Raw genomic sequence first — 12,101 nt, forward strand, 5'->3', positions numbered from 1 at the left:
CTGCACCCCACCATGTCCCACCCTGGTGCCCAGGAGGGTCCTACCTGCACCCACCATGTCCCAGCTGGGTCCCACCTGCACCCACCATGTCCCAGATGGGTCCTACCTGCACCCCCAGACCCCATCCCAGTGCCCAGGTGGCTCCCACCTGCACCCCCAGACCCCACCCAGGTGCCCAGGTGGGTCCTACCTGCACCCACCATGTCCCACCTTGGTGCCCAGCTGGGTCCCACCTGCACCCCCGGTGCCCAGGTGGGCCCTACCTGCACCCACCATGTCCCAGGTGGGTCCCACCTGCACCCCCAGTGCCCAGGTGGGTCCCACCTGCACCCCCCATGTCCCAGATGGGTCCTACCTGCACCCCCAGACCCCATCCCAGTGCCCAGCTGGGTCCCACCTGTATCTCCAGACCCCACCCAGGTGCCCAGGTGGGTCCTACCTGCACCCACCATGTCCCACCTTGGTGCCCAGCTGGGTCCCACCTGCACCCACCATGTCCCAGATGGGTCCTACCTGCACCCCCAGACCCCATCCCAGTGCCCAGGTGGCTCCCACCTGCACCCCCAGACCCCACCCAGGTGCCCAGGTGGGTCCTACCTGCACCCACCATGTCCCACCTCAGTGCCCAGGTGAGTCCATGTCCCAGGTGGGCCCTACCTGCACCCACCATGTCCCAGGTGGGTCCCACCTGCACCCACCGTGTCCCAGCTGGGTCCCACCTGCACCCCCGGTGCCCAGGTGGGCCCTACCTGCACCGGCTCCTCCAGGACCCCGCTGCAGATGGGGCAGATCAGGTCCTCGTCCACGTCCCCCTGGAAGCGTGCCACATCATACCCCATCGCTGTCACCGGCGCCAGAACCCTGCGGGGCGGGCACGGCTCAGGACCCCGAGGGAGCCACGGCTGGGCCAGGCCCGCCTGCAACGGGGTCTGTGGGGCAGGGACGGGGAGGAATGTGGGTCCCTTGGGGGTTTGGGGTCTTCCCAGAGACCCTGGGATTGGGGTTTGAAGTCCAAGGAAAGGGTTTTTGCATGGAAAGGGTTTTTGAGACAAACCCATTTATTCTGAAGCTTCCATGGGCCAGGAATAGGGAGGAACTTGGGTCTCCTGGGGGTTTGGGGTCTTCCCAGAGCCATTCCAGCCCCAGGAACTGGGATCTACCAGGGTTTGAAGTCTAAGGTCCTGCAGGAAAGGGATTTTGAGTTAAATCTCTCTCTTCCTGGGGTCCCTTGGGGCAGAATGGGGAGGAATTTGGGTCTCTTGGGGGTTTGGGGTCTTCCCAGAGCCACTCCAGCTCCTGGGACTGGGATCTAAGATCTAATAGGGTTTGAATGCCAAAGTCCTACAGGGAAAGGGTTTTTGAATCAAACTTGTTTCTTGTGGGGGTCCCTTGGATCAGGGGTGGGGAGGAATTTGGGTCCCTTGGGGGTTTTGGGTCTTCCCAGAGACCCTGGGATTGGGGTTTGAAGTCCAAGGAGAGGGTTTTTGCATGGAAAGGGTTTTTGAGTCAAACCCGTTCATTTTGAAGCTCCTCTGGGGCAGGGACGGGGAGGAATTTGGGTTCCTTGGGGGTTTTGGGTCTTCCCAGAGCTTGGGGTCCCTTGGGGCAGAATGGGGAGGAATTTGGGTTCCTTGGGGGTTTTGGGTCTTCCCAGAGCCATTCCAGCTCCTGGGATTGGGATCTGAAGTCCAAGGTCCTGCATGAAAAGGGTTTTTGAGTCAAATCTGTCCCTTCTTGTGGTCCCTTGGGTGAGGGATGGGGAGCAATTTGGGTCTCTTGAGGATTTTGGGTCTTCCCAGAGCCACTCCAGCCCCTGGGATTGGGATCTACCAGGGTTTGAAGTCCAAGGTCCTGCATGGAAAGGGTTGAGAAGAGTTTTTGAGTCAAACCTGTCTCTTCTGGAGCTCCCTGCTCTTGGGGGTTTGGGGTCTTCCCAGAGCCACTCCAGCTCCTGGGACTGGGATCTAAGATCTAATAGGGTTTGAATGCCAAAGTCCTACAGGGAAAGGGTTTTTGAATCAAACTTGTTTCTTGTGGGGGTCCCTTGGATCAGGGGTGGGGAGGAATTTGGGTCCCTTGGGGGTTTTGGGTCTTCCCAGAGCCACTCCAGCCCCTGGGATTGGGATCTACCAGGGTTTGAAGTCCAAGGTCCTGCATGGAAAGGGTTGAGAAGAGTTTTTGAGTCAAACCTGTCTCTTCTGGAGCTCCCTGGGGTCAGGGATGGGGAGGAATTTGGGTCCTTTGGAGCATTTTGGGTTTTCCCAAAGCCATGGCAACCCCTAACCCTGGGAACCCTTAACCCTAATCCTGGGAACCCCAAATCCTGATCCTGATCCTGGGAACCCCAAATCCTAATCCTGATCCTGGGAACCCTAGATCCTAATCCTGGGAACCCCTAACCCTAATCCTGGGAACCTCAAATCCTAATCCTGATCCTGGGAACCCCAAATCCTAATCCTGATCCTGGGAACCCTAGCCCTAACCCCAATCCCACATTTCCCAGTTGTGGGTTTGATTTGGGGTTTTTGGGGTGCTTTGTTTGGTTTGCAGAGCTGGCCACGCCGAGCTTTGGGAACGGAAGCGTTCCCAGCCCGGCATCAAATCCTGACCCTAGGAACCCCAAATCCTGACCCTGATCCTGGGAACCCCAAATCCTAATCCTGATCCTGGGAACCCTAGCCCTAACCCCAATCCCACATTTCCCAGTTGTGGGTTTGATTCGGGGTTTTTGGGGTGCTTTTTGGGGTGCTTTGTTTGGTTTGCAGAGCCGGGAACGGAACGGAAGCGTTCCCAGCCCGGCATTCCCGGGAAATTCCTTCCTCTGTCCCTTCCCCTCGGCATTCCCGGGAAATTCCCACCTCATTCCCGGGAAATTCCCACCTCATTCCCGGGAATTTCCCACCTCCAGGGCCGGCCTTGAGCTCTGCCCCGGCCGTTGCTGCTCCCGCGGCCCTCCCCGACATCAAAGGCGGTGACAAAGGGTGACAAACGGTGACAAAGGGTGACAGGGCGGTGACAAAGGGTGACAAAGGGTGACAGAGGGTGACAAAGGCCCGGTAAGGAGTCCCCGCCCCGGGAGGGGCAGGAGAGGGGGGAGGACACCGGGAGGTGACAGGGAGGTGACAAAGGGTGACAAAGGCCCGGTAAGGAGTCCCCGCCCCGGGAGGGGCAGGAGAGGGGGGAGGACACGGGGAACACGGAATTCCAGATGTGCAGGGCAGGAATTCCAGCTGTGCAGGGCAGGAATTCCAGCTGTGCCCACCCCAGGAATTCCAGCTGTGCCCACCCTGGGAATTCCAGCTGTGCCCACACCAGGAATTCCAGCTGTGCCCACCTCAGGAATTCCAGCTGTGCCCACACCAGGAATTCCAGCTGTGCCCACCCCGGGAATTCCAGCTGTGCCCACCTCAGGAATTCCAGCTGTGCCCACCCTGGGAATTCCAGCTGTGCCCACACCAGGAATTCCAGCTGTGCCCACCTCAGGAATTCCAGCTGTGCCCACACCAGGAATTCCAGCTGTGCCCACCCCGGGAATTCCAGCTGTGCCCACCTCAGGAATTCCAGCTGTGCCCACCCCGGGAATTCCAGAGAGAGTCATGAGTTTCATTATTATCTTTTTAGCCTTCTGTAAGTATCCCTTCTGTATTCTTTAGTATAGTTTAGTATTCTTTAATATAAGATAGTATCATAAAATAATAAATGAGCCTTCTGAACACACGGAGTCAGATTCGTCATTCCTGCCTTCATCGGGGCACCCCACAAATACAATATCTTTCCCCTTCCACTCACATTCTCTGCCCCACTTAAACCAGGCTGGGAATCCAGCAATGCCCGGCCTTGGAAATGGGAAGCCCAGAGGAAATGGGAAACTCCAGGATTTTCCAGACAGCCCTGTGTCATTGTGTTCATCGGTCCCAGGATGAGGGAAGAGATGAATCTGACCCCATATTTCTTAGAAGGCTGATTTATTGTATTGTGATAGTATATTATATTAAAAATACTATACTAAAGCTATACTAAAAAGAATAGAGAAAGGATTTCAGCAGAAGGCAGGAAAGGAAAAGGAAAAGGAAAAGGAAAAGGAAAAGGAAAAGGAAAAGGAAAAGGAAAAGGAAAAGGAAAAGGAAAAGGAAAAGGAAAAGGAAAAGGAAAAGGAAAAGGAAAAGGAAAAGGAAAAGGAAAAGGAAAAGGAAAAGGAAAAGGAAAAGGAAAAGGAAAAGGAAAAGGAAAAGGAAAAGGATTGAAGGAATTCCCATGGGGAAAAATGAAGGATTGGAGGAATTCCCAAAGAAGGAAAAAGGAAAGAATTGGAAAAAGAAAAGGGAAAATGAAAAAAAGAAGGATTGAAGGAATTCCCATGGGATAAAAGAAGAATTGAAGGGATTCCTATGGAAAAAAGGAAGGATTGAAGGAATTCCCAAAAAGGAAAAAGGAAAGGATTGGAAATGGAAAAGGGAAAAGGAAAAAAGGAGGGATTGGAGGAATTTCTAGGGAATAAAGAAGGATTGAAGGAATTCCCATGGAAAAAAAGGAAAGATTGGAAAAATTCCCACAAGAAAAGGAAGGACTGAAGGAATTCCTATAGAAAAAAGAAGGATTGAAGGGATTCCCATGGGTAAAATGAAGGATTGAAGGAATTCCCATGGAAAAAAAGGAAAGATTGGAAAAATTCCCACAAGAAAAGGAAGGACTGAAGGAATTCCTATAGAAAAAAGAAGGATTGAAGGGATTCCCATGGGTAAAATGAAGGATTGAAGGAATTCCCATGGGATAAAAGAAGAATTTAAAGAATTCCCATAGAAAAAAGGAAACAGTGGAAGAATTCCCATGGAAAAAAGGAAGGATTGAAGGGATTCCCATGGAAAAAAGGAAGGATTGGAAGAATTCCCAGAAAAAAGGAAACAGTGGAAGAATTCCTATGGGAAAAAGGAAACAGCGGAAGAATTCCCAGAAAAAAGGAGGGATTGCAGGAATTCCCATGGAAAAAGGAGGGATTGGAAGAATTCCCATGGGATAAAAGGAAGGATTGAAGGAATTCCCATGGAAAAAGGAAGGACTGCAGGAATTCCCATGGGATAAAAGGAAATATTGAAGGAATTCCCAGAAGAGGAAGGACTGCAGGAATTCCCATGGAAAAAGGAAGGATTGAAGGAATTCCCATGGGATAAAAGGAAGGATTGAAGGAATTCCCAGAAAAAAGGAAGGACTGCAGGAATTCCCATGGGATAAAAGGAAGGACTGCAGGAATTCCCATGGAAAAAGGAAATACTGGAAGAACCCCCCACGGGCCGTTACCTCCCGCGGCAGACGAGCTCCTGGCAGCGCGCGGGGCCTCGCTCTCTGCACGGAATTCCTCCCGGATCTCTCCCATTTTCCCTCTCCTCTCCCGGCCAGCAGGTCCTGCAGCGCCGATCTGACCCCAAAAAAGAGGAAAAAAACGGGAAAATCAGCAGGGGAGGGGGAGGTGCTGCCCCCCCCAGGACGGGATTCCATGGAAACGTCGATTCCCACCCGGAATTCCCAGCGGGGAGGAGGAACTCCCCCCCTGGTGTGGGAATTTGGGAATTTTGGGGATAATGGAGCCCCCAGGCAGCCTTGGGCAGGGAGCCGGGCTCGGAAATTCGGGAATTTCAGCCCAGAGGGATCAGGAATTTGGGAATTTCAGCTCAGAGGGATCAGGAATTTGGGAATTTCAGCTCAGAGGGATCAGAAATTTGGGAATTTCAGCTCAGAGGGATCAGAAATTTGGGAATTTCAGCCCCATTCCCACAGGGATTCACACTCAGAAATTTGGGAATTTCAGCCCAGTGGGATGAAAAATTTGGGAATTTCAGCCCTGTTCCCACTGGGATTCACACTCAGAAATTTGGGAATTTCAGCCCAGTGGGATGAAAAATTTGGGAATTTCAGCCCTGTTCCCACTGGGATTCACAATGAGAAATTTGGGAATTTCAGCTCAGAGGGATGAGAAATTTGGGAATTTCAGCCCAGTGGGATGAAAAATTTGGGAATTTCAGCCCTGTTCCCACTGGGATTCACAATGAGAAATTTGGGAATTTCAGCTCAGTGGGATTCAGGCTTGGAAATTTGGGAATTTCAGCCCAGAGGGATCAGGAATTTGGGAATTTCAGCCCCATTCCCTTGGGATTCACACTGAAAAATTTGGGAATTTCAGCCCAGAGGGATCAGAAATTTGGGAATTCCAGCCCCATTCCCTTGGGATTCACACTCTGAAATTTGGGAATCTCACCCCAGATTCTTAGTGGGATCAAAGCTCAGAAATTTGGGAATTCCAGCCCAGTGGGATCCAGGAATTTGGGAATTCCAGCCCCATTCCCAGCTCTGCAGCCCCTCCCGATCCTGCTAAAAATTCCTGGAAATTTTCCTGGATTTTCCCTCAAATTATTTCGGATTTTCCCCCAAATTCTTTTGGATCTTCCCCAAATTCCTCTGGATTTCCCCCCCAAATTTTTCAGGATTTTTCCCCCAAATTTCTCCAGATTTTTCCCAAATTCTCTTGGATTTCCCCCCAAATTTCTCTGGAATCTTCCCCAAAAACTCCTCTGGATTTTCCCCCAAATTCTTTTGGATTTTCCCAAAATTCTTCCGGATTTTTCCCAAATTCCCCCAAATTTCCCCCAAATTCTTCCAGCCCGACCCCTGAACTCCTGGGGATTGTTCCCCAAACTCCTCTGAGTTATCCCAAGATTTTTTCTGGGATTGTTCCCAAAATTCCTCCAAATTTCCCCAAAATTCCTTTAAATTATTCCCAAAATTCTTCAAAATTTTCCCAAAATTCCTCAAAATTCCCCAAATTTTCCCAAAATTCTTCAAAAATTTCCCCAAAATTCCTTTAAATTATTCCCAAAATTCCTCCCCAAACTCCTCTGAGTTATCCCAAGATTTTTTCTGGGATTGTTCCCAAAATTCCTCCAAATTTCCCCAAAATTCCTTTAAATTATTCCCAAAATTCTTCTAAATTTCCCCAAAATTCCTCTAAATTATTCCCAAAATTCCTCCAAAATTCCTTTAAATTATTCCCAAAATTCTTCCGAATTTCCCCAAAATTCCTTGAAATTATTCCCAAAATTCCTCAAAATTCCTTTAAATTATTCCCAAAATTCTTCAAAATTTCCCCAAAATTCCTTTAAATTACTCCCAAAAATTTCCCAAATTTTCCCCACATTCCCCCAGAATTTCCCCAAATTTCCCCAAAATTCCTTTAAATTATTCCCAAAATTCTTCAAAATTTTCCCAAAATTCCTCAAAATTCCCCCAAAATTTCCCCAAATTTTCCCCAAATTCTTCAAAATTTCCCCAAAATTCCTTTAAATTATTCCCAAAATTCTTCAAAATTTTCCCAAAATTCCTCAAAATTCCCCCAAAATTTCCCCAAATTTTCCCCAAATTCTTCAAAATTTCCCCAAAATTCCTTTAAATTATTCCCAAAATTCAGTCCCCAAAATTCCCCCAAACATCTCCAAAATTTCCCCTAAAATTTCCCCAAATCCACAATCTCCCCAAAATTCCCCCAAATTTCCACAAATTTCCCCCAAAATTCAAAAAAAGCCTCCAAGATTTCCCCAAAAATGCCCCAAAATTCCCTAAATTTCCCCTAAATTCCCCCAAAAATAAAAAAAATCCCCAACAATTCCCCAAATCTCTCAAAATTTCCCTTAAATTCCCCCAAAATCCACAATCTCCCCCAAATTCCCCAAAATCCTCAAAAAATTCCCCATAATTTCCCCAAATTTCCCCAAAATTTAAAAAATCCTCAAAATTCCCCCAGATTCTCAAAAACTCCCAAAATTCTCCCAAAATTTCCCCAAATTTCCCCAAAATTTTCCAAAATTTCCCCAAAATTCCTTTAAATTATTCCCAAAATTCCTCCAAATTCCCCCAAAATTTCTCCGAATTTCCCCCGAATTATTCCCACCATTTCCCGGGATGTTTCCCCCAAATTCCCGGGATTTCCCCAAATCCTCGCCGTTCCCCAAATTCCCGGGATTTCCCCAATTCCCTCCCCGCTCTCCCGTTCCCACCGGAGCCGTTCCCGGTTCCCCTCCCCGGTGGCTCCGCTCCGTTCCCCGCCGCCGCCACCATCCCGCGGCTCCTCCTCCAACCCTTCCCCCCCCGTTCTCTCCGTGCATCCTCCCCCTCCTCCCCCCGCCGCCTCTCCGGTTCTCCCGGTGTTACCGGGGCCGCCCCGGGAGCCCCGAGCAGCGCCCCTCGGGGCTCAGCGGCGGCCGCGGCCTCCTCCCGGTGCCGCCGCCCGGCCCCGCCGCGCCGGAAGTGCCGCACCGGAAGTGCCGCTCCGGCCGCGCGGGCCGGAACTCGGTGGTAGAGGAGGCGCTGAGTGGGCGTGGCTTATCCTCATAATCCCGCCCTTTCTGCATCGCTATTGGTTGGCGGTGCCGCTCGTCACGCTCCTCCCCGCGCTCTGATTGGCTGCGCTCGCGGACTTCCGGGAGCGGCCGCGGCGGCGGCGGCGCCGTGCCCGGTGAGCGGCGGGAGGGGCGAGCGCCCCCTGGCGGCGGGACGGGCGGGAGGGCGGCCCCGCTCCCGGCCCCGGCCCCGGTTCTGCTCCCGGTTCTGCTCCTTGTCCCGGTCCTGCTCCCGGCCCCGGTGGCCCCGGAGCGCCGTCCGTGCGTAGCCCCGTTCCCGCGTTCCGTTCCCGGTGTCCCGGCGGTCCCGGTGCCCCGCGGGGATGCTCGCGCTGTTCCGTCCCCCGCGCGGTGCTGCCCTGGCCTTGCCGTGCCCGGTGTCTCGTTCCTCCGGTGGCGTTCCCGGTGCTCCCGGTGCTCCCGTCCCGCGGTCCCCGTGCCGGCAGCGATGTCCCCGTGGGCCACCCCCGGTGCCACCCCCGGGTCCCCTCCCGGTGTCCCGGTGTCCCATCCCGGTCGGTCCCGGGGCTGCCACCGCCGGTGTCCCCCCGGTCCCCGGAGCCCATCCTGTGCCCGCTGTCCCCTCGGTCTCCGCTGTCCCCAAGGTGCCGCTCCGTGTCCCTGGGGGTGCCACTGGGCGTCCCCTGGGTGCCCATCACTGTCCCCAGGGATGCCACACCCTGTCCCCTTAGTGCCCCTGGGTGTCCCCTTGGTATCACTGGGTGTCCCCAAGGCACCATTCCCCATCACTGTCCCCTTGGTGCCACACCCTGTCCCCAAGGTGCCCCTGGGTGTCCCCTTGGTATCACTGGGTGTCCCCAAGGCACCATTCCCTGTCCCCAAGGCGCCATTCCCTGTCCCCAAGGTGCCACCACTGTCCCCTTGGTGCCATTCTGTGTCCCCTTAGTGCCCCTGGGTGTCCCCAAGGTGCCATTCCCTGCCCCCAGAGGTTTCATTCCCTGTCCCCAAGGTGCCCCTGGGTGTCCCCAAGGTGCCACCACTGTCCCCAAGGTGCCCCTGGGTGTCCCCAAAGTGCCATTCCCTGTCCCCAAGGTGCCCCTGGGTGTCCCCAAAGTGCCATTCCCTGTCCCCAAGGTTTCATTCCCTGTCCCCAAGGTGCCACCATGAGCTCCGAGACCCTTGTCAAGGACGTCAAGCCCGGCCTCAAGAACCTCAACCTCATCTTCATCGTGCTGGAGACGGGTGAGTGCCACCCCGGGCTGTCCCCGAGCCCCGTGGGGCCCCTGGGGTCCCCTCTGACCCCCCCTGTCCCCTCCTGTCCCCTCCAGGCCGGGTGACCAAGACCAAGGACGGCCACGAGGTCAGGACGTGCAAGGTGGCCGACAAGACCGGCAGCATCAACATCTCCGTGTGGGACGACGTGGGCAACCTCATCCAGCCCGGGGACATCATCCGCCTCACCAAGGGGTACGGGGACCTTGGGGACCCTGGGGACACTTGGGGACAGCCGGGGACAGCCGGGGGCGCGGCCCTGAGCTCCTCACCCTCCTCATCCTCAGCTACGCCTCCGTCTTCAAGGGCTGCCTGACGCTCTACACCGGCCGAGGGGGGGACCTGCAGAAGATTGGAGAGTGAGGAGGGGTTTTTTGGGGGGTTTTGGGGTTTTTTGGGGTTTTTGGGGCTGGGGGCAGCCCGGCCACGGGCGCTGTGCCCGCAGGTTCTGCATGGTTTACTCCGAGGTGCCCAACTTCAGCGAGCCCAACCCCGAGTACGCGGCGCAGCAGGGCCAGGGCAAGGGGGTGAGTGCGGGCCCGGGCACGGGGACACCCCCGTTTTTCACAAATTTACCCCAAATCCCCCAAATTTACCTCAAATTTACCTCAAATTTCCACAAATTTACCCCAAATCCCCACGAATTTACCTCAAATTTACCTCAAACTTCCACAAATTTACCCCAAATCCCCACGAATTTACCTCAAATTTACCTCAAATTTCCACAAATTTACCCCAAATCCCCACGAATTTACCTCAAATTTACCTCAAACTTCCACAAATTTACCCCAAATCCCCACGAATTTACCTCAAATTTACCTCAAATTTCCACAAATTTACCCCAAATCCCCACGAATTTACCTCAAATTTACCTCAAACTTCCACAAATTTACCCCAAATCCCCACGAATTTACCTCAAATTTACCTCAAATTTCCACAAATTTACCCCAAATCCCCACGAATTTACCTCAAATTTACCTCAAACTTCCACAAATTTACCCCAAATCCCCACGAATTTACCTCAAATTTACCTCAAATTTCCACAAATTTACCCCAAATCCCCACGAATTTACCTCAAATTTACCTCAAACTTCCACAAATTTACCCCAAATCCCCACGAATTTACCTCAAATTTACCTCAAATTTCCACAAATTTACCCCAAATCCCCACGAATTTACCTCAAATTTACCTCAAACTTCCACAAATTTACCCCAAATCCCCACGAATTTACCTCAAATTTACCTCAAATTTCCACAAATTTACCCCAAATCCCCACGAATTTACCTCAAATTTACCTCAAACTTCCACAAATTTACCCCAAATCCCCACGAATTTACCTCAAATTTACCTCAAATTTCCACAAATTTACCCCAAATCCCCACGAATTTACCTCAAATTTACCTCAAACTTCCACAAATTTACCCCAAATCCCCACGAATTTACCTCAAATTTACCTCAAATTTCCACAAATTTACCCCAAATCCCCACGAATTTACCTCAAATTTACCTCAAACTTCCACAAATTTACCCCAAATCCCCACGAATTTACCTCAAATTTACCTCAAATTTCCACAAATTTACCCCAAATCCCCACGAATTTACCTCAAATTTACCTCAAACTTCCACAAATTTACCCCAAATCCCCACGAATTTACCTCAAATTTACCTCAAATTTCCACAAATTTACCCCAAATCCCCACGAATTTACCTCAAATTTACCTCAAACTTCCACAAATTTACCCCAAATCCCCACGAATTTACCTCAAATTTACCTCAAATTTCCACAAATTTACCCCAAATCCCCACGAATTTACCTCAAATTTACCTCAAACTTCCACAAATTTACCCCAAATCCCCACGAATTTACCTCAAATTTACCTCAAATTTCCACAAATTTACCCCAAATCCCCACGAATTTACCTCAAATTTACCTCAAACTTCCACAAATTTACCCCAAATCCCCACGAATTTACCTCAAATTTACCTCAAATCCCCACAAATTTACCCCAAATCCCCACGAATTTACCCCAAATCCCCACAAATTTACCCCAAATCCCCACAAATTTACCCCAAATCCCCACAAATTTACCCCAAATCCCCATGAATTTACCTCAAATCCCCATGAATTTACACCAAATCCCCACAAATTTACCCCAAATCCCCACAAATTTATCCCAAATCCCCACACATTTACCCCAAATCCTGATGAATTTACCCCAAATCCCCATGAATTTACCTCAAATTCCCACCAATTTACCCCAAATCCACATTAATTCACCCCAAATCCCCACGAATTTATCCCAAATCTCCATGAATTTACCCCAAATTCCCACGAATTTACCCCAAATCCCCTCAATTTACCCCAATATCCCCCCAAATCTCCCTGAAATTTCCTCCAATTTCCTTCTAATCCCCCCAAAATCCCCTCAAATCCCCTCAATTTCCCTCAAAATCCCCCCAAATCCCCCTGAAATCCCCCCAAA

At 51.4% G+C, this 12,101-nt stretch overlaps 1 protein-coding gene and 1 long non-coding RNA gene across 5 annotated transcripts; one reads left to right on the forward strand and one right to left on the reverse strand.

Moving 5' to 3' along the window:
* Positions 1–248: 248 nt before the first annotated feature.
* Positions 249–8,238, reverse strand: LOC120505369. Of its 4 annotated transcripts, XR_005628212.1 has the most exons (4): positions 6,251–6,269; positions 5,296–5,413; positions 720–861; positions 249–263 (listed from the first exon to the last, which is right to left on the reverse strand). It is a non-coding gene; the product is annotated as an uncharacterized LOC120505369 (long non-coding RNA). The 4 variants fall into 4 exon arrangements; XR_005628210.1 differs by lacking the exons at positions 249–263; positions 6,251–6,269 and adding an exon at positions 8,197–8,238 and having other exon boundaries at positions 709–861; XR_005628211.1 differs by lacking the exons at positions 249–263; positions 6,251–6,269 and adding an exon at positions 8,043–8,061 and having other exon boundaries at positions 709–861.
* A 202-nt stretch (positions 8,239–8,440) lies between these two features.
* Positions 8,441–10,148, forward strand: NABP2 (nucleic acid binding protein 2; the record flags this gene model as incomplete). Its single annotated transcript, XM_039715755.1, has 5 exons — positions 8,441–8,500; positions 9,501–9,587; positions 9,674–9,812; positions 9,905–9,976; positions 10,063–10,148. Coding segments are annotated over exons 2-5 (376 nt in total), but the record flags the coding sequence as incomplete, so codon positions are not given.
* Positions 10,149–12,101: the final 1,953 nt, after the last annotated feature.

This window comes from Passer montanus, unplaced genomic scaffold (assembly GCF_014805655.1).
Source record: "Passer montanus isolate IOZ18808 unplaced genomic scaffold, ASM1480565v1 scaffold348, whole genome shotgun sequence".
Classification (NCBI taxonomy): Eukaryota; Metazoa; Chordata; class Aves; order Passeriformes; family Passeridae; genus Passer; species Passer montanus.